General features: G+C 46.6%; 5 protein-coding genes across 5 annotated transcripts; 3 read left to right on the top strand and 2 right to left on the bottom strand.

Annotated features, from left to right (window-relative positions):
- Window positions 1–716: 716 nt before the first annotated feature.
- PtA15_7A174 (uncharacterized protein) lies at window positions 717–2,466 on the bottom strand (the record flags this gene model as incomplete). The annotated part of the gene is made up of 2 exons (XM_053170753.1): window positions 717–851; window positions 2,035–2,466. The coding sequence occupies 2 exons, from the start codon at window positions 2,464–2,466 to the stop codon at window positions 717–719; spliced, it is 567 nt and encodes a 188-aa protein (XP_053022003.1).
- A 177-nt stretch (window positions 2,467–2,643) lies between these two features.
- On the top strand, window positions 2,644–3,860 carry PtA15_7A173 (uncharacterized protein; the record flags this gene model as incomplete). Its single annotated transcript, XM_053170752.1, has 3 exons — window positions 2,644–2,749; window positions 2,808–3,010; window positions 3,117–3,860. The coding sequence occupies 3 exons, from the start codon at window positions 2,644–2,646 to the stop codon at window positions 3,858–3,860; spliced, it is 1,053 nt and encodes a 350-aa protein (XP_053022002.1).
- Window positions 3,861–4,503: 643 nt separating this feature from the next.
- Window positions 4,504–7,605, bottom strand: PtA15_7A172 (uncharacterized protein; the record flags this gene model as incomplete). Its single annotated transcript, XM_053170751.1, has 16 exons — window positions 4,504–4,525; window positions 4,614–4,688; window positions 4,781–4,867; window positions 4,937–4,959; window positions 5,044–5,065; window positions 5,158–5,186; window positions 5,252–5,404; window positions 5,479–5,607; window positions 5,710–5,838; window positions 5,912–5,943; window positions 6,036–6,076; window positions 6,141–6,447; window positions 6,524–6,628; window positions 6,705–6,816; window positions 6,879–6,938; window positions 7,012–7,605. 16 exons carry the CDS (start codon window positions 7,603–7,605, stop codon window positions 4,504–4,506), a joined length of 1,920 nt encoding a protein of 639 aa, XP_053022001.1.
- A 775-nt stretch (window positions 7,606–8,380) lies between these two features.
- On the top strand, window positions 8,381–10,249 carry PtA15_7A171 (uncharacterized protein; the record flags this gene model as incomplete). Its single annotated transcript, XM_053170750.1, has 5 exons — window positions 8,381–8,952; window positions 9,035–9,254; window positions 9,344–9,513; window positions 9,586–9,754; window positions 9,815–10,249. The coding sequence occupies 5 exons, from the start codon at window positions 8,381–8,383 to the stop codon at window positions 10,247–10,249; spliced, it is 1,566 nt and encodes a 521-aa protein (XP_053022000.1).
- A 5,185-nt stretch (window positions 10,250–15,434) lies between these two features.
- Window positions 15,435–16,463, top strand: PtA15_7A170 (uncharacterized protein; the record flags this gene model as incomplete). Its single annotated transcript, XM_053170749.1, has 2 exons — window positions 15,435–16,234; window positions 16,349–16,463. The coding sequence occupies 2 exons, from the start codon at window positions 15,435–15,437 to the stop codon at window positions 16,461–16,463; spliced, it is 915 nt and encodes a 304-aa protein (XP_053021999.1).
- Window positions 16,464–18,245: the final 1,782 nt, after the last annotated feature.

Below are 18,245 nucleotides of genomic sequence, written 5' to 3'. Positions count from 1 at the left end.
GTCCCACCACTTTGCATCACTTTTATGGTAAGAACGGTGGCTGGAGTTGGCTTCATGTTGCCTACCATGCATTCTCCACACTTTTTCATGATATGTAGGGCTGTTTAGTGTGGTAGCAGAGTTGATCCCAATGTGATGGAAGTAGAAGAGCAGCAGCAACAAAAGTACAGATATTGGAGGGCTTCCCATTGCCTAAGGCTAAATGGCTTGATTTGGAGGGGCCTGCTAAGCCTTGTTTGCTGGCAAAGACTCAATCTCAATCAACTTTCACCATAGCCCGTCCGTCTAGATTATGCATTTCAGCCAATGGGAAGTTGTCCATGGGGTTCTGGCTGGCAAAGCCAGGTCTACTAATCAACCACAGGTCCAAGAAGGAAGTGGTTAATATAAACAATAATCATCTAAATATGTAAATCACACTCATCTGTGTAAATCACACTCATCTATGCAAATCACAATCCAACCAACCAAGTACAATCAAGCAAAAACAAATGTCAATTATAAAATAAACAACAATAGCCCCCGCAACAATGAGAAACTGGATGAGTAAGAGCGATACATAGAGTGGAGGCAAGGAAGAATGTCAACAGAAGGTCAAGGGTGTTACAAAGATGTAGAGGAGGGAGAAGGAGATTAGAGCAGAGCAAGAAGGGAGAGAGACAGCGTCCGGCAAAGATGATTGACAAGGTTCCAAGAAAAGAAAAAAAGGGGGGGATTCAAGAGGATGGGGTGGTCTGGTCAGGGTCACCTCGTTGCTGCTGATCATTGAGTTGAAGGGTATCGAAGTCTGATTGATGAAGAGTAGCATCAGAAGACGATTGAGGAAGCGACTGATCCGGCCCTCCATTCGTCTCTGAAGTTATTGTTGTTGTCTGCTGCTGTTGCTGTAGCAACTGATTTTTCGCCGAATCTTTCTGAAGTTTCCTTAGAGAGATGGCGTTTTGGAGACTAGTTTGGGTCGAGGTAAGTTGGTTCTTCTTGGACTCGAGCTCGAGGTTGAGTTTCTTGAGAGCCTCTTCGAACCGTTTGCGGACGATCAAGTTAGTCGCGCCTGCGGTCTCGACCTTCTTCCGGCTGACGGCGGCCTCGAGGTCCTTGAGCTCGCCCTGGAGCAGTCTGATCCGTTGCTTGTCCTCCACCATCTCGTTCGTTTCTTCCTCGTCATCGTCATCGTCCTCTTCCTCATCATCGTCATCCTCCTCATCGTCATCGTTATCGCCGTCTCCGAAGAGGTCTTCGCTGTCGTTCTCGTCCTCCTCGTCCTCAGGGCCCGTCAGCCCGGCCGCCGCACGCGCTTCCGCCGCCGCACTCTCCATCAAGCCCGCCTCGATCTCCGCCGCGAGATCGCTGTCGATGCTCCCCTCGTCATCGTAGTCCATCGCCCCTCTATCCTCGAACTCCTCTCCGGCTGGCGTGGGCGCGCCGAGCGACTCTCCCATCGGCGTCTCGACGGTGATCGTCTGGGCCGAGCCATCTGGATCGAGGTCCTGCGGATGCTGCTGACGGGATCGCGAATCTTTGGCACGCTCGTCGTGACGCTGCTGTTGATGGTGGTGGCCGTGTGGATCGAATGGTTGGCTGGAGCTGCGTTTGGTGTGACTGATACTTGGCCGGGCCTTATTGTAGACGATCTTGGAAGGCGGCTGGTTTCCGAATCCGACGGTTGCCGATTGAGGGGGCTGGTAATCCTCGCCCTCGGAGTCGCTGAGATCGCGGACGTTGTCGACGATGTCGATGATCACTTGGTCCGCCCGGCCATCCTCCTCTAGTAGTCTCTCCACCGCCCTCTCGACAGTCTCGATCGTCCGTTTGTTGAGCCGCTTCCTGAACCGTCGCTTTCGGACGTGGTGTAAGGGTGGTGTTAGGCCGTGTGGGTAGATGCAATCTTGGATGTTGAAGTTCCCCTGGGTGACTGTTGATTCGTTTGTGATTGGGGTATCTTCTACCAAGATCATCTAGTTGATTGGTTGATCGAATGATGGAGGGTCAACCAGCAGCAGCTCATGCGATAGAGCAAAGTTAGAGAGTTCTGACCTGGCAGATGTCAGCAATCTTCAACATGTGTTTGTTGTCGAAGGTCTTCTGGGATTCGATGATGCATGGCAGGTCGACGAGCTTCATGGCGAACATCTTATCGCCGATGTTGAAGAGGCCCCTTCGGGAGTCTTTGAATTTGAAGAAGATGTTCTGCTGGTCTGAGTTGATCTCCTTGCGGGACTCGACGAGTTCCCTGAGTTTGTTTGATTCGTTTGAGAGGCTGTCGGGCAGTTTGAGTATGAACTGTTCCTCGAATCCGATCGGCTCATCCTGGTCTGAGTCTAGTTCCCTGTCGTATCCCTGGAGATAGTTTGCGATGCCCAGGTTCTGGTCGTCGTTTGGGTTGTTTGGGCTGTTGTTCTGCTGGTTCTTGTCCTGGTTCGATGGTACTTTGAGGCGAAGTTTGGTTGATGTCTTGCTGCTGCTCATCTCTGCCGGGATCTGTGGTTGGTGGCCGGCTGAAGTTGCTGTGCTGTGTAAGTTGTATGCATCTCATATCCGATATCCGATGTTCGATATCCGATATCCGATATCCGGTGTGCTTCAAACTCCCCATTTTGCACTTCTCCCCGCCGGTGCTGCACCCGCTGGTCATCCCCAACCACGATGTCCAGCTCAGCAGCCAAGAGGATCAGACTGCCCACCATCAAGCCAGCACCCAGATACGCAGCACAGTCCCAGCTAACCACGACCTACGACCAGCCCATCCCAGGTATGCCTCTGCCTAACCCTCCAGAAAACCACCAGGACTGATGATGATCGATACCAAGGCCTCACCCATGGCCAATCAGTCCAACACGTCCTCCTCCACAAGTTCGACATCAGCCGTCCAGAACAGATCGCCTTCGATGGGCCCGACCAGCTCCTCTATCCCCTCTCCAGCTTCGTCTTCGGACAGCCCTTCCGCTCGGATATCATCCATCGCTGCGTGAACTTCGAACGCAGTCTCATGCGATCCGGTAGTGCCAACACAGTTCAGTCCATCTCTCCCAAAAAAATAAATAAATAATGATTCTTTGAAAAGAGGGAAAATGACTTAATGTTGCATATCCGATCGAACAAAAACAAAAACAAAACAGAAAACTAGATCGGAAGTCGCGATGTCGGGACGTAAGTTGAGGCCCCAGAAAGGCTCAGGAAGAGCACGATTGGGTGATGCATCCTCGCCGACGCTCCGGAAGGGAGGCGCAGCGTTTGGGCCGAAGCCGAAGGACTGGGCGCAGGGGATTCAACGGAAGGTGTGGGAGCTAGGACTCCGGACGGTGTTGAGCCAACGATGGCGGGAGGGCCGGCTGATAGTGGTGGACAAGTTCGAGATGGATGGGCAATCGGAAGCCAGCGAGCAGCTGGCCCGGCTCATCAAGCATCGGGACTGGTCGAGTGCCCTGATGATCGCCGGGGGACATTGGGGCACCGAGGCATCCGGATGGAAGGCCCCCGGACTGCTCCGCCAGGCACTCGCGCGCACCCATCTCGTCCAGGACGGCATCCGGCTCGGACAGGCCGGCCCCGAGTGGGCCCGCATCCAACGCGCCAAGATCCTCCCGGTCCTCAACAAGATCGACCTGGCCCATCCAAACGACCTCCGTCCGGGCAAACCCCACCCGGCTGACCTCAAGCCAGGCATGATCGGCATCTACCATCTCCTCCTCCGCAAATTCACCATCCTCGATCTCAACGCCGTCCGACATCTCGAACACCATCTCACCCGTGACCTGCGTCATCCGATCACCGCCCTCGGCATCTCCCCCTCCGAAGCCCACTATCAATCCGTCTTGGCCAACCAATCTGTCTCAGAACAAATCGTCAACTCTTCCCACTGAACCATATCCTATTTCATTTCACACAAAACCTTCACGACGCCTTTTTCTTCTTCTTCCTCTTATCTTCTCTTCTTCCTAGAGCCACCCCCTCTAAAAAAATAGTATTTGCGAAGCAGAGTGATAAAATTTTACCCAGTGGCAGTCATGATGTGTTCACCACTACCACGCTCACGGCTGTGTCGCGTCCCTCCACGGGAACGTGTGACTGTATGCCAACTAAGATTATCGAGTAATGTGACTAGTGACCTCCTTCCAACTCATCACAAGCCCTTGACACACTTGTAGGAATGGAGGAAAGTGAAGAATCAAAAAGGGCATTTCCCGCTACAAGAGGAGCCACCACGTATTTATCATTTGAATTTAAACATGTATCACGCATATAAATACAAAGTAGAAGTACCCTCTTTTCTTAATCAATCCGCTTATCATACATAAACACACACACCACGAATAGTGCTGAACACATGTACATTAGAGCAGGACGTCAGCTAAGCCTTGATAGGCAGTATAATACAGGAGGGGGGAAATGGACGGGGAAATAGACGATCATCGGATACGAAAAAAAACAGCGAGTGACTGTTTTGTGGTTCGTGTTTTGAGAATAATTCGAGCAAGCAAAGCGCCCTTGAGCCATACGATATCACTATTGAGACGGTCTCGTTGGACTATGCACGCAACCGACGAAGAATAAGACAGATCAGCAAGGGAAAGGGGCACCGCAGAGAACGAAAGCGGTTGGCTGAAAGTGCTTACGGTCGAGTGCTTGGAGAGGGGCTATCGTCAAGCTTTGGGATCGGAGGAGTGTGCCCAGCTTTGACAGGCTTAGGCCTTCAAAGACACACAGAAAGAGAAACGCAAAGAGGACAGGTTATTTTTCAGCCAAGAGATTGAGTAGAAGAGCGATTTTTGGATCGACGGACCTTGTCGTGTCGACCGCTTCGATCGGCAACGTGAATCGCTCTTCGTCACACCCGTACGCCTTCGGAGTCAACTTGATAACCGTATGTCTATCACACGAAGTCTGTGTTAGCTTTTATGGCGCATCCGGAGAAAAGTGGAAGCGGCCGGGACTCAACAAGGGGATCTTAAGATAAGGAAGCTGTGATTATTACACCAACCATCAAGAAAGAGTGACATGAATCTGGTCAGTTGAAATCATCATAGCATAATCTCGATAACTTACTTCGTCTTGATTGAAGTTTTGACTGCAATCGTTTGTTGCAGGTAGAGATAATAGCCAGCCAGATCATCAGTACAACTATACGATTCATTTCGGAGCCGAAGAAATGGGACTTACAAGTAAGCATAGAGACATCGCAAAACAGCCTATGAGTGGAGCACGTTTAGATTAGCCGATAAACCCCTGCGCAAAAGGGGAAAAGAAGACATACCTGGTGACAAACGATCAAGATATTTTCTTGTCTTTCAAGCTCCATGATTACCGGCTCCAATCTGACAACCACATCTCTGTAACTCTCCCCGCCTCGATAACGATAATTAAACTTGTCATCATCTCGTTCGGCATAATCTTCCGGGTAATGTTCCTGCAACCATGGTCAGGATAATAAAAATTGATTAGCTGAAGCCATATCGTGATTCAAGCCCCAAAAAACGCAACTTCTATTTCTTCGTATGTCATTCCATCACACACGCCTGCATCCAACTCATCCAAACTCTTCCAAGTGAGTTTAGGATACGGCAAGTCATGTGCGGTTTGGATCGTCCTTTTCAGAGTCGAAGTCCAAACCTATTCTCAGGGTTCGTCCGCGTGGTACAGACACAAAAAAAGTGAGTATCGGAGCTGTACTTGTTTCTCATTTTGGTGTGAAGGGTGCATGAAAATTTTTACAGTCAAAGGTGTGTCGCCAATCGCATCGGCAATCAACTTCGGCAGGGCTTTTGCATACTCCATTCCTCGCTCGGACAATTGAGAATCGCCCCCGATTTTGCCCTCCACATTGTATTGAGATTCGCCGTGCTGGACATTACCGATTAGCAACACACAATAAATGAGTTAGTGAGCTCGACGGTTCAGAAAATAGTCCGCTTACACGAGTGAAGAAAATTGATCTAGGTGAGATATCTGTTGGGTTAGAGTGTTTCGGTTAGAGAAGAAATGATTTTAGTGAGCGTTCAGAGAAGCAGAGAACACAGAGTTACTCGAATGGAACTAACGCAAGTTCATCAAATAAAAGGCAACTCTAGAAGCTAGATAGCTGAACAAGTAGATAAACATTCAGCCAACAGTTGACACTGGAAAGAGGGGAGGTATTACTCAACTTGTCTATTCGATTAACAGTGACTTCATAGCCGACGTTTACGACCTTGCAGAAGCTCAACTCGGGCTCGTCTACGGTTTCATAGTTGGCTTCATAATGTGCAATCCGTTTCAAGAAGTCCGCCTTGGCGTTCTCCTTGGGCTGGCCATCATAATCCGGGTCGCCTGAGGCTACTTTGACGTCGACGTTGGCCTGGATGACCGCGGGATCGGTGCAGATTGACTCGAGGAAGATCAAGCTGATCCCTTTCTCTTTCTTGACTCTTTCGACTATCGCATTTCTTCTGGCTTTTGTCGTGTTGGTTGCATCTGTAGAGTCGAGATTGGACCGATTTGAACTTTTTTCTCTGTTTTATTCTAGAATTCTTTTGGGCGAAAGACCCACCATGAATGCCTACATTCCCACCCGCCTTTAACCACGCTATCAAGCTCTCTAAGCAATCCCCAGCCAACTGTTCACGAACTTGTCGGGCTGATTCATTATTGGGATCTGTTTAACCACCAAATTTCCAAGACATCAATTGTCAAATCGGGGGAGTAAGAGGATGACACTAAGATGGACCTACCGAAGAAATTGGCAGATTGGTCTTCTTTTAAACCCAGCTCTTGTGCCATCTTCTTGAATTTTTCTCGCCTGTGTTGACCGACGTTGAATACTCTGACGCTGAACTCTAGCCACTAGGATACAAGAAGCTATGAGTGTTTGGGTTCAATATAAGGAAAACAGTTCGCTGACGAACTTTTAAGTATCTTTGTAGCTTGTTGCTCAAGTACGATTTTCCACGAGCTGGTAAGCCGACCTAAATAAATCATGACATCAGTTAGAGACAGTTGGGCTAGAGACGGATTATGATTGAGCAAGAAAATACCGACCATTGCGACTACGATCTTAGCCTCACTGTAGTCCGGTTTTTGGACATGAGCACCTGTGCTCCCTTTCCCTTCGAGGCCATGGTAGGAGAAGGATGGATGCCTGGATGATTTCTTCTGGCCTGAGTGTTGATTCTGAGAGGACTGGAATGAGTTAGCAGTGAGCGGAGTGGTGGCCGTCGGATTAGCGGTGGTGTTCGAGCCCGGGGAGGGGATGCTTGGCAGGGGCTGAGGGCTGTTGGTGGGACTGTTACAGTTGCTCGATCGGTAGGCAGCCTCACTGAAGGTTGAATGTAAGGAGGAAGTCCTGGACAGTGAGGACTGGTTGGCTCGAGGGGATGTGTGGCATGACGATCTTGAGTGGGGGAAGATGACGGGCGATTTCCTGAGGGAGGATGAGAGGGAGCGGTGGGCTCGTGGATGGATATTGGCCGAGGGCGAGCCGGCTGCAGTCCTGTTGCGCCCTTTTGGAGTTGGATCTCTCTGGTGCTGGGGAGAGCCTGACGGGATTCTTGAAGGTGATTGGGATCGCTGAGCCTGGAGGCGGGGGGAAGGCTGGAAGCTATTCGGCTCGTCCTTGCTATCCTCGTTTCTCATTTTCCTCGTTTGCTGTTCTCTTTCGACTCTTGACCGCTGCTGACCACGGGCTTCGGCCGGCTCACTTTTTATATTAACCGATGACGTCATCCAGCTGGGCACGGTGGCGCCGGGGGACCCGGTGCGCGCCCTTTGTTGCCAATTTGTGTACACCCAATTCCGAAGAAGGTGGCTTCTTTGGAATTCCCATCGGATTTGCCAACCTATGCAATCAGTGAGGACTGCTAGCATTGTTAGTCAATTACTAATTTGGTAACTCCTTGTCCTTGAGCCAATTGCCCTTACACTGCTTAATGATTGTTTATCCTCATATCCTGCCTGATTGGCTAAGGGCTTTTGTCAAAACAAGAAAGTAGTTCCACAATATTGCCCTTTGTGAAGTCAACCTTGGATTCAGCCCTTTGTCTCTTTTCTCTGCTCTAGGTATGAAGCAAGTAGCAGAGAGGGGTATAGTGGGTATGTCTTTAGCTAAAAAATGCCCCAAGCTCTCAGTTCAGTTTGGGGATGTTAGTCCCAAGTCCCTCCTTTGGAGGCTCGCTTCGTGCCAGCCCATGCTGCACCAAGGATCTGCAAAGCAAGAGACTTCTTTATGTTAAGTTAGGCATGAACTGATTTTGCGCACGGCGCATGTGACAGCCATCTGCTTGCTTGCTTACATCAGCAAGCCGCGCGCGGGAGTAGTGTATTTGTGGATGACGTAATAACTGTTGCTGACTGTCACTGGGCTCAAGAAAGTTCTCAACCACATCCACATCCACATCCACATCCTTTCGCAATGGTCAACAGCATCCTCCCCTCGACGCTTGATGAATACCTCGACTCGCTCGACCAGTTCAAGTCAAACGACAGAATCGAGTCACTCTACTCAGACTACAGCTCCACTCGCCAATCCAACCCAGCCGGCTTCCATTCGAACAATGCAACCTGGCAGATCATCCTCACCGACCTACTCAGACTCGGCTTGCAGTCCAAACAGAAAACAGGAGAACAAGGAGAAGACGAACAAGAGACTGATCGATTGGTACTCCATCTCAACGATCAGCTTCTCGAAGCACTCAGGCGTCCTTCGATCGGCAAACCCTACGGACTAGCCTGTCCACTCTGGGCTCTCTCCTCACTCTCAACCCCTTCTTCCTCAGCCCTCATAGCCCCGCTCGACTCCTTCCTCTCAACCGCAGGCTGGGGCCCAGCCACCGGCATCGCAACCACCATGGTCCGCTCGATCTCTTGGGCCTCAAGAGCGCTCACTAGGGGTACCATCCTCGACCCCGACCAACGATTCGATCAACTCGAGCTTGACCAAAAACTAAACATCGTCAAGATCGATTGGGTCAATCTCTTACTCCTGTCCGTGCGTTGTTGATTAAATCGAGAGTTGGAGACAAATATACGTTTATACTCATTCTGTCCATACGATTTTCGCTGTAAGTCGACAAGCCGCAGATCGAGTCATCGAACGATACCAACAGCACTTCGTCGGACTATCTCCCTCGATCGACTGTTTATACACCCCTTCACAATTCAAAGATCAACTTACCAGAGACCTTTTCCCATCTTCTAAATCAAACCTCAAACTATCGGCCACAGACATGACAATCCTTCTCAAGCATCTCGAACGTGATCGAAGGATCCTGGTCTCGGAGAAAAATGTCAGCAACACAATCCTTCTGACTGCTTCCCTTTGCTAAGGCTCTTACTAAATGTAGCCTTTTTTTCCAAACTCCGTCCACATGAATAGGTCATCAAATTTGTCTTACCTGCCTCCATCGAAACGGACCGAGAAGGAACAAAGTATTCCAGGATTGGCCCTACTCCGATTAATGAGGTCGATCGTGGCGTCTTATCCGTCAAACAGACCATCCATCAGTTAAACCGACAGATTCAAAACATCAGTGCCCAAATCGAGCAGTAAGTTACATCCCCCTAAACTCCTGTAGTCTCTCAGGCTGATCCATCGGACGTTCTTTTTGGATGATATAGACGAACTCTAGAGGCGAAAAAATATGTTCAAAAGTCTCAACCAGAAATTGCTGCCACTCAACTCAAATCGAAGAAAGCATTGCAAACAGTCCTCAGTCAACGGATCGGGATCCTTGAGACCTTAAATGGAGTTTATCTGAAGATTGAACAAGCAAGTACCGATGCAGAGGTGAGTCGAAAGGAAGTGCGGGATGATAAGAAGATCGCTGAGATGCTTTGACGAATGTAGATCATGAATGCGTACGAGACGTCGACGAAGACGTTGAAGAGTCTCCTAGCCGAACCGGCTCTGAAGCTCGACCGGGTCTCGCAAACGATGGACAACTTGCAGGAGGTCTTGGCCGACCAAAAAGAGATCGACGAGGCAATCAACCAGGGATACGATTCGAGCGCGATCGACGACCAAGAGATCGCGGCCGAGTTGGCCGGCTTGCTTGATACCCAAGCCCCTCGTCAACAACAGAAACAACAACAACAGCAACAATCTCAACCGAGCATCGTCCCTCAGCCTCCTACTACCGTCGACGAATTGCAAGCCAAACTTAGCGCGCTCTCGGTCCCGGAAACGCCCGATCATACTCCGTCCCAACAACCGCATCAGACCTCTGAGAGTGACGACCATGAAGGACAAAAATTAACTGAAAACGCCCAATTGGCTAGTTAATTGTACCGTTCTTATTTGTTTATTTGCTCTGAGCTGTGACTCTCTCGCGCCTGTCCACCAGTCCTTTTCTTTCCACTTGTTTGGCACCTCGTATCTCTCCTCATTTCTTTATGGCTCATTGAGGTGTATTTTTCCTGCTCTCTTTTTTTCTACCATCGTTTATTATTCACAATTTCGGTCCCTCTCGGCTGGTCAAATACCCACAGAAGTGATGTCCGCAATGAGAAATGGAATACATGCTTTTCATTTTCAATCTTTTTTTTTTAGGACAGATAAGATTGCAGTCTTCTTTTTGTTATCTTCTGTTGTTAATCAACCCTGATGTCTTCAGCTCACTCCCGTATCTCCAGCGGCGTATGTACATAAATACCCATGTTATCTCACTTCCCTCCTCCCATTGGCATCTGCAGCTTTCAAGTGGTGTAACCCATTCAAACTGATCTCTAGTTTTTTGAATTCTAGCCAATGCGTTGGCGGGAGTTGAATTAAGTTGAATCAACCGCCGTTAGGACTCCCATCACCGCCGAGGGGCCTTGGCCTTCTTTGATAGTTTTATTGTGGCCCGGCGCACTATTGCCCTCCACCAACTGGCGGCATGCCCACTCAAAAAAGTCCTTTTCTCTGAAGTTTGAGTGACGATGGGCTGATAGCATGCGTTCTCCGTCGGGCTTGTCTAAGCTGTGCTAGGTTGCTAGCGGGCTTCGTTGAGCCTTTCCGACTTGCACTCTTGTCCACCATGCAGCAATACACGACCTTGAACCGTAGCAATGTCGTGGGTGATGCTGAGCGGGCCGAGCCTCGGTGGCTCCAAGATAGCTCTTAAGTATGCTCGCGAATGTTGTTTCCTTGGCGGATGTCGTGGTCGCCGATGAGACTGCGTCGGAGTGACCCCGACCCGTACACTGCTCGGTTCTCTCACACGAAGTCACCCAGAGTCGGTGCTCTGGCGGGATTACAGGAATTGAATAGTTGGGACAGACCACCGGGCCACCGCCTGCCTTAGTCCTTAGGCGCGACTCCCCTCTAGCGCTGTGCGTCTTGCTCGATGAGACTCGAGGCGAATCAGTATTTAGATGTATCTGGTTGTCCAATTCCTTGGCAGACCTTAGCCGATGCAATGGATTCCGACTGAAGTCTCATTGAAATGAGATCCTCTCCCAAGTGAACTTCATCTTCCCTCACACATGCAGCTCTTGTTCAAACTACGCTCGCTAAACATATTCCAGCATTCTTCTGGATAAATTGCTACGACACCTTCCTTAGCTGATGCTGTTTTGTTAGCCGCTCGGCCTTATTACTTGGCTATCACCAGTTTCTTCGACGTTCAACATCAGTGTCGCTGTCAGTTCTGCTGTAGTTTTCCTAGCCGATAGTTTCGTACTACGCGAAGTTGCTGCCATCTTATCTTTAGGCGCTCGTTCTGATTACACCAGCTTTGCCACTACCAATTCCTTCCGATTCTTTCTCTTGCGCCAGCTCTGGTGTCACCGTTTTTTTACTCGCTCGATTCTACCTTCACTTCAAATACACCAAAATACCAACAAAACAACATCTACGCAGGATGTTCCTTCACTCCTGGAAACTGATTGTTTGTAGCTCGCTTTTGGCACTCAGTACAGCGACACTACCCCAAAGTTTGGCCATGAGGTTGTCCAGGCGAATGGAATTTGCGGCCACGCATGCACAAAGAGGGGCTGAGTAAGTCTTCACAATAATCAGAAAAAAACAATCTTCACTGCATAGTTGTCCTGACTTTCCAATCTTACCTGCATCAAAAATCAACCAGGATGGCAAAGTAAGTAAAATTTGCTCAAAAAATCAACTCTGTTGAACTGGTGGACCTCATTTGAAATTTCTTCATTCTCACTCCTCCATGTGAGAAGGGGATCCCACATAGATCAAGGACTTGCAATAGATTTGTAAGCCATATCCATTCAGTGATTGCATTTGACACAGTTACCAGTCATCTCAGTCGCTATATGGAAACCATTTTTTCCAATAGTCGGGCAGCCAAACCAAATATGTATGGCACAGAGGAGAAAGGGATTTTTGGACATCATTTGTTTGAATCTCCAGGTTCAGGGGGAAAGAAAAAAATGGATGGAATGTAGGTTAAATGATAAGTAACCAGGTCAACAAGTCTTTGCTTAATGGACGGAATTCTTAATGGTAGAACTTTGATGGAGTTTTACACTCTTGCTGGTAAAGAGTTGAAAGTTGACCAGGAAATAATGGATGATTTCTTGAATCACTTTATGTAGGTTTTTTTCAATTTTTAACATTCAAGAAATTAAAAATTGAAGCTGAAATTAATCATAATCTTTCTATATTACAGAGAAACATTTTGGCAAGAGGAATTTGAGGCTCAAATGTTCAGGTTTTCAGATTTAGTTTTTGAGCATTATTCCTGGCTGCGTAAAAATTCCAACTTGTGGGTTCATGGAATTTCTCTTCTCTTTCCAATTCCAAAAAAATATTTCAGTTAACATTATCTTCATTCTCTTGGACTCAAGTGATCCTAAATTTGAGAAGAAATGTGGCTTGTGGTATCAAGAATTTACAAGTGGTAAAAACAGGTAAGCATAGATACATTGTAAAGTGAACCAATCCTGGTGGTTTCAATACCAAAGCTTGTTTCTCTTTTGGAATAAAAGTGATAAATTGATGTGAGTTTAGAATGTTATATTTTTTTGAAAAAGGGGAAGTCTGACTGATAATTGAGTTGATTTCAGACCACAGAAGGACTATTTCAAAGATGAAATGTGGGATGGTTATTGGGAATTGAATCATGATGAGATGAAATATTTCACTGATTGGAAACGGTTTGCTGGCTGTCAAATTTTCAATTTCAAAATATGTGTCCATCAGATGTGAAATATATTTGGGAATCTGATTCACATGTTTCATAATTTCTTCGAAATTCTCTAGATTACAATCATGGAGTAAGAGATACAAAGATACTGTTCAGCTGGATTTCTCGTATCTCATACCTCTTTATATGAATTGGGCCAGAAGTAAGGGAATCAAGTACGTTTTTTTCTCCTTAATTGTACAGACAAACCTCATTGACTCTGTCAAGTTTTTTTTTCTTGAAGACATATCCAATATTTCAATTTATGGGAAGAAGGTTTGCAGGGTCAAGTTGTGGAAAGATTCAAGAAACTGTATGAAAAAATCTCACAGATTCTTGGAAAAAATCATCATGAATACTGGCTGATCAAACTCTATTACACAAAACAAATAGTAAACTAGATGATTACATTACAGCATTAGATCCAGAAATTAATAAAACTGAACGGATGATTTTCAAGAACTTCTTGAGGAATTCAGGTGGAGATGATAGAAAAGACTTTGATGGGGCTCCTTGGCAGCTTGGAAATCTAAGAGATAATATGAAACATTACAAAATGCTAAGCAGTGAGAAACCATGTGAGTACGATAGAAGAATTGGAATGGATAACCTGAATCAATTTGATTTTAGGTGGCACTGATACTTTGTCATAATTAATCAACTTCCTCAATTAATCCTCTCCAATATAAAGCTGATACACTCTCACAAGACCAAAAAACTATGTAAGTTTCCCACTGCATGATAGATTCAACCATCAAAAATATCTGCAAAATCAAAAAACCTGAAAAACTAAAATCACAACCTGAAAAAAAAAATTAGAACTTTGTTGGAATTTCACCATCTTGCAAGACAGATTCTCTCACCAGAATATAAATTAACATACCCTGAACTCAAGAAATCTATAATTGAAAATCAATGGCTTCCAGCCTATGGCAATCATGACAGTTATTGGCTTCCTCATCTGATCTCTTCTACCTTAAAAAATCTCATGGACGTAGGAAAACTGTGAGTATTTGTCTTCAAAACAAATGCATTAAATATATTTTGATTTCCTTCTGTTTTAATCAAGGCCAAAGAAATTAAACGCAGAGCTTAAGAATGGAAAATCTCTTAGGGAGATTGTCAAGGAATTGGAACCAAAATTTTCACTGTATGTGTACCAAACTTGACATTCCCAACTCCTCAATAACTGGGCTGAGGCAAAAATCATTATTTTTAACACCAAAAAAACCAGTAACTTGGATGAATTACTCAAATTAACACATTATGATTGGTCTAATGATCAAAGAAATGCTTTCAAATTATATGCAGTAAAAAAATTGGGAAAAGATCAACAATCTAAATGGTGCTCTGGTGAAGTTGATGAATTGATCAAAACATGGAAGAAAACATTGGATCCACTTGCTTCAAGAGGTGGGTTAAATTGAAATCATTGAAATCCATATGTGATGTTTTAAAGTTTACTTACAATCTTTTTTGATAATTGCATTCCATTCAAAAAGCCACTTTGCAACCACCAGTAAACAAGTACCTTGAAGTTAAACCACAAACATCTATAGTCAACAGTGTCCCAAATGCACCTCCCTCAGTCACACATCTGATCCCTGAAGCAGGCAAAAATCCCAATGTGGAAAATCCTAGCACAAATGACCCACAGAAAGATGGAACCAAACTTAGATACAGAATTAGAATTTGGTGGAAAAGGTTTACTGATGGAATTCACAATCTTTTCCAAAAAATCAGGAGATTGTTTCGAGTGAAAGATGGCAAGCAGTATGAAAAACTTGAGAAAGGGTTTGCAGTATAACATTCCAAGCAACCAGTTTAAATCATTTGAATTAGTGATTTTTTTGGGCATTTTTTACTTGCACAATCTATCTTAAAGTATCTGTTGATTTAATTTGATCCATATATTGTGTGCTTGATGCCTCCTTCAGAGAAGCTTTCAAATCAAAGACAGGTCCAAAGGAGATTCCTGAATCCAATGTCCTCGAGTCGCATGTCCCATTTTTCAACACATCTCAGGACCCTTGTTCTGTGTTCTGTGACGTGCTTCAGTGAGCTCAGTGTGAAAAGCAATGCATGGCATGCGGTGACGGGTTTGGCTCTGAAGGGACAGCAGAATTGGCGAGCTTAACTAAGCCTCTCCGAGGAGGCGCGAAGCGTCTCCGCAAGCGGGAGGGTGCTCGCGCCCCACGAGCACAGGGAGGGACTTGTGTTAAGTTCGCAGAATTGGCGGGTTCAGCCCGGCCCCTCCTGTCCAGACCCGCCCGTCTCCCACATGTACATCATCCATCTTTCAACTCATCAACGGTGACCCCTGCCGCCCTCACCATGGCTCAAGTATTAAAAACGCTCAGAGCATACCATCGCCCAACTCTTCAATCGCGACCGACTTGCGCGAGAACCGTCGCAAACGTAGCCGCTTCAAGTACTTCCCGAGGTCTTCCATCTTCGAATGCTCCACCGGTTGAAATAACGTCGAACGGCAGCCTGTCGAGCCGCGTCTACAATCTGAGGGACGAGACGTGCGAATGGTTCGAGATCCCTGCTGGCCACTCAGAGTCTCACAGGAATATTTACGAGCCCACAGATTTCTTTCTGTATCCGAGATTCCTGAGTGGACCCGAACAAGATCTAATCCTCGATCACAGTTTACTACGGTTGGACAAGATGGAGAGGCCTCGAGCTCGAAAGCGAGGCGGTGCCCAAGATCAAGGGGGTGCTAAAGAAGGAACGAGTAGATTTCGGGACGAGGTGGACTACTCGTTCGAGGCCGGCCATTTCGACCAAGTCATCTCATCTTATCGGGAGATGCAGGTCGGCCAATTCCTTAGTGGCCCGGCCGTCTCGTCTACAACAACAGACACATCGCAAACCAAATCGCTCGAGCACATCCTAGCTAGACTCCAAGCACTGTTGCCTGAATCCACTCGTCCTCCCCTGATCCATCTACTCCATCTTGCGTCAAACGGGAAGATCGACGCTCACGTCGATAATGTTGAAGCCTCTGGCTCGACTATCGTCGGCCTCAGCCTGGGTAGCACTCGAGTCATGCGACTCGGCCATCAATCCGCACCAATCGATAGCCATCTTAAAGTGCTCTTGCCTCCGGGAAGCGTTTATGTACAACGGTATATCTATATTACTCTACCCCCCCCCCCCCCCCCCCCACGTCTCCGGCATGTAACCCGGTTAAACTGACCTCTCTCTCTCTTTTTTTTTTTTGGTCCTGCTTTGCTCACAAGTGACTCGGTGAGATATCACTTACAACACTCTATCCCAGCCCATGATTCCTTCAAGAATCAACAGGTCTATGGCGCTCAAAGATTAAGTGTAATGTTAAGAGATGGACGCATGTAGACAGCTAAGAGATGTATTGATTTGCATTTGATGCAATCATTCAAATCAGCAATGTACAATGAACTGAGAGATGAAAGAGGTGAAGTGAAAAGCTCATCCACCCAAGAGCAGGCAAATTAACTGTGCTAGCTGTATATTTGATAAGATTTAGGAAGAGGACACGGGTTGAGGATAGGAAGGGATTGGTTGAGGATAGGAAGGGATTGGTTGAAGATAGGAAGGGATTGGTTGAGGATAGGAAGGGATTGGTTGAGGATAGGAAGGGATTGGTTGAGGATAGGAAGGGATTGGTTGAGGATAGGCTCTCGACTTTGTTCAACTTTCCCAACGGGCACACTGGCGAGTACTTGGCCAAGACAATCCAACTGATCGTAGAGAAGTTTGGTATCCAGAATCAGGTAAGCCATATACTTTCTCTCAAGTAGTCTCTTCCAAAGCCTGACTGAGCTTTTTGTTTATTAGATTTGTGGGATGATGAGCGACAACGCATCAAACGATGAAGCAATGGTCAAGGAGCTCAAGAGGTCAAAGTGGACACGGTTCAAGGGTGATTCCGAATGGATTTGCTGCTTCGCTCATATCCTGAACCTGATTGTCCAGGGGATCCTTCGGCCGCTCGGAACCCATAGGAAGAAGACTAAGACGGGATCAATTTCATTATCGGTGGAGCCTGATGGTTCATCTTCTGAAGAGGACGATGCGGAGGGACAAATTCAAATGTAAATTGGTTTGTCTCTCATTTCTTGGACTGTTTGAATCAATCCTGATCATGTTTACGCTGTTATTCAAGCCTTGCCCGCGGTGAAGAGCCCGCTGCATTGTCCAATGAAGAATTAAGTGATGGTGATTCAAATCCTGAGGCCGATAATGAAGATTCTGAATCCCTTCTTGAGGAGGATATTGGAAATGCGAGTGATGAAGATGAAGGCAATATCTATACAAGTGCATCTTGCAAAGGAAGTTTGGCCAAAGTAAGTGAAAGTATGCATACTATGCTCAAATTGCATGTTAAAAATTTTTGTACTGATGTTGAATGTGGCTGTAGTTCCGTGCAATAGCCAAGAAATTACAATTCTCTCCCAATTCGCGGGCCGAGTTTGTTGAGATATGTCAAGAGAAAGGGTGCAACACACTGCATTCAATTGAAAGAGATGTTTGTACAAGATGGAATTCCACAAATTCTCAACTCAAAAGCATAATCCGGTGTGAAGCCGCATTGTAAGTTTCATTTCATCTCATTTTTCTCGGATTAACTATAGCTGAGCCCTTTTTACAATATCAAAGACCCGAATGGCAGCGACTTAAACGGCATGGTGTGGACCGCAAGTTTCATGTGGACAAGTCCGACTTTTGCATGGCGCGCGATTTGGTTCAAGTCCTCGATCTGTTTCATGAGATAACTCTACAAGTATCTGTTCCTGGGTCGGCCCGTTTGGCAGACACAGTGGTATTCATTGACCAAATCACTGATCATTTATCAACAGCTATCAAGAACAAGGAATATCCTCCAGCTTTGAGGAATGCATGCCGGATTGGATTGAAGATCACAAACAAATATTACAGTCTGACCGACACATCTCCTCTCTACAGAATTGAAATTTGTAAGTTCTTTCTTATTTGATTTATCAAACAATTAATATTTAATGACTTGTCTTATTTTTGGTTTCAGTCCTACACCCCTCATTTTGGGACGAATACTTTAAGTTGGCGAACTGGGAGCCCAATTGGATCGCCAAGGCTATACGCCTTGCACAGGACATGTGGGTTTCTCATTACAAGCCA

Source organism: Puccinia triticina, chromosome 7A, assembly GCF_026914185.1.
Source record: "Puccinia triticina chromosome 7A, complete sequence".
Classification (NCBI taxonomy): Eukaryota; Fungi; Basidiomycota; class Pucciniomycetes; order Pucciniales; family Pucciniaceae; genus Puccinia; species Puccinia triticina.
Note: the sequence above shows the minus strand (reverse complement) of the source record. Positions and strands in the feature narration are given on the sequence as shown.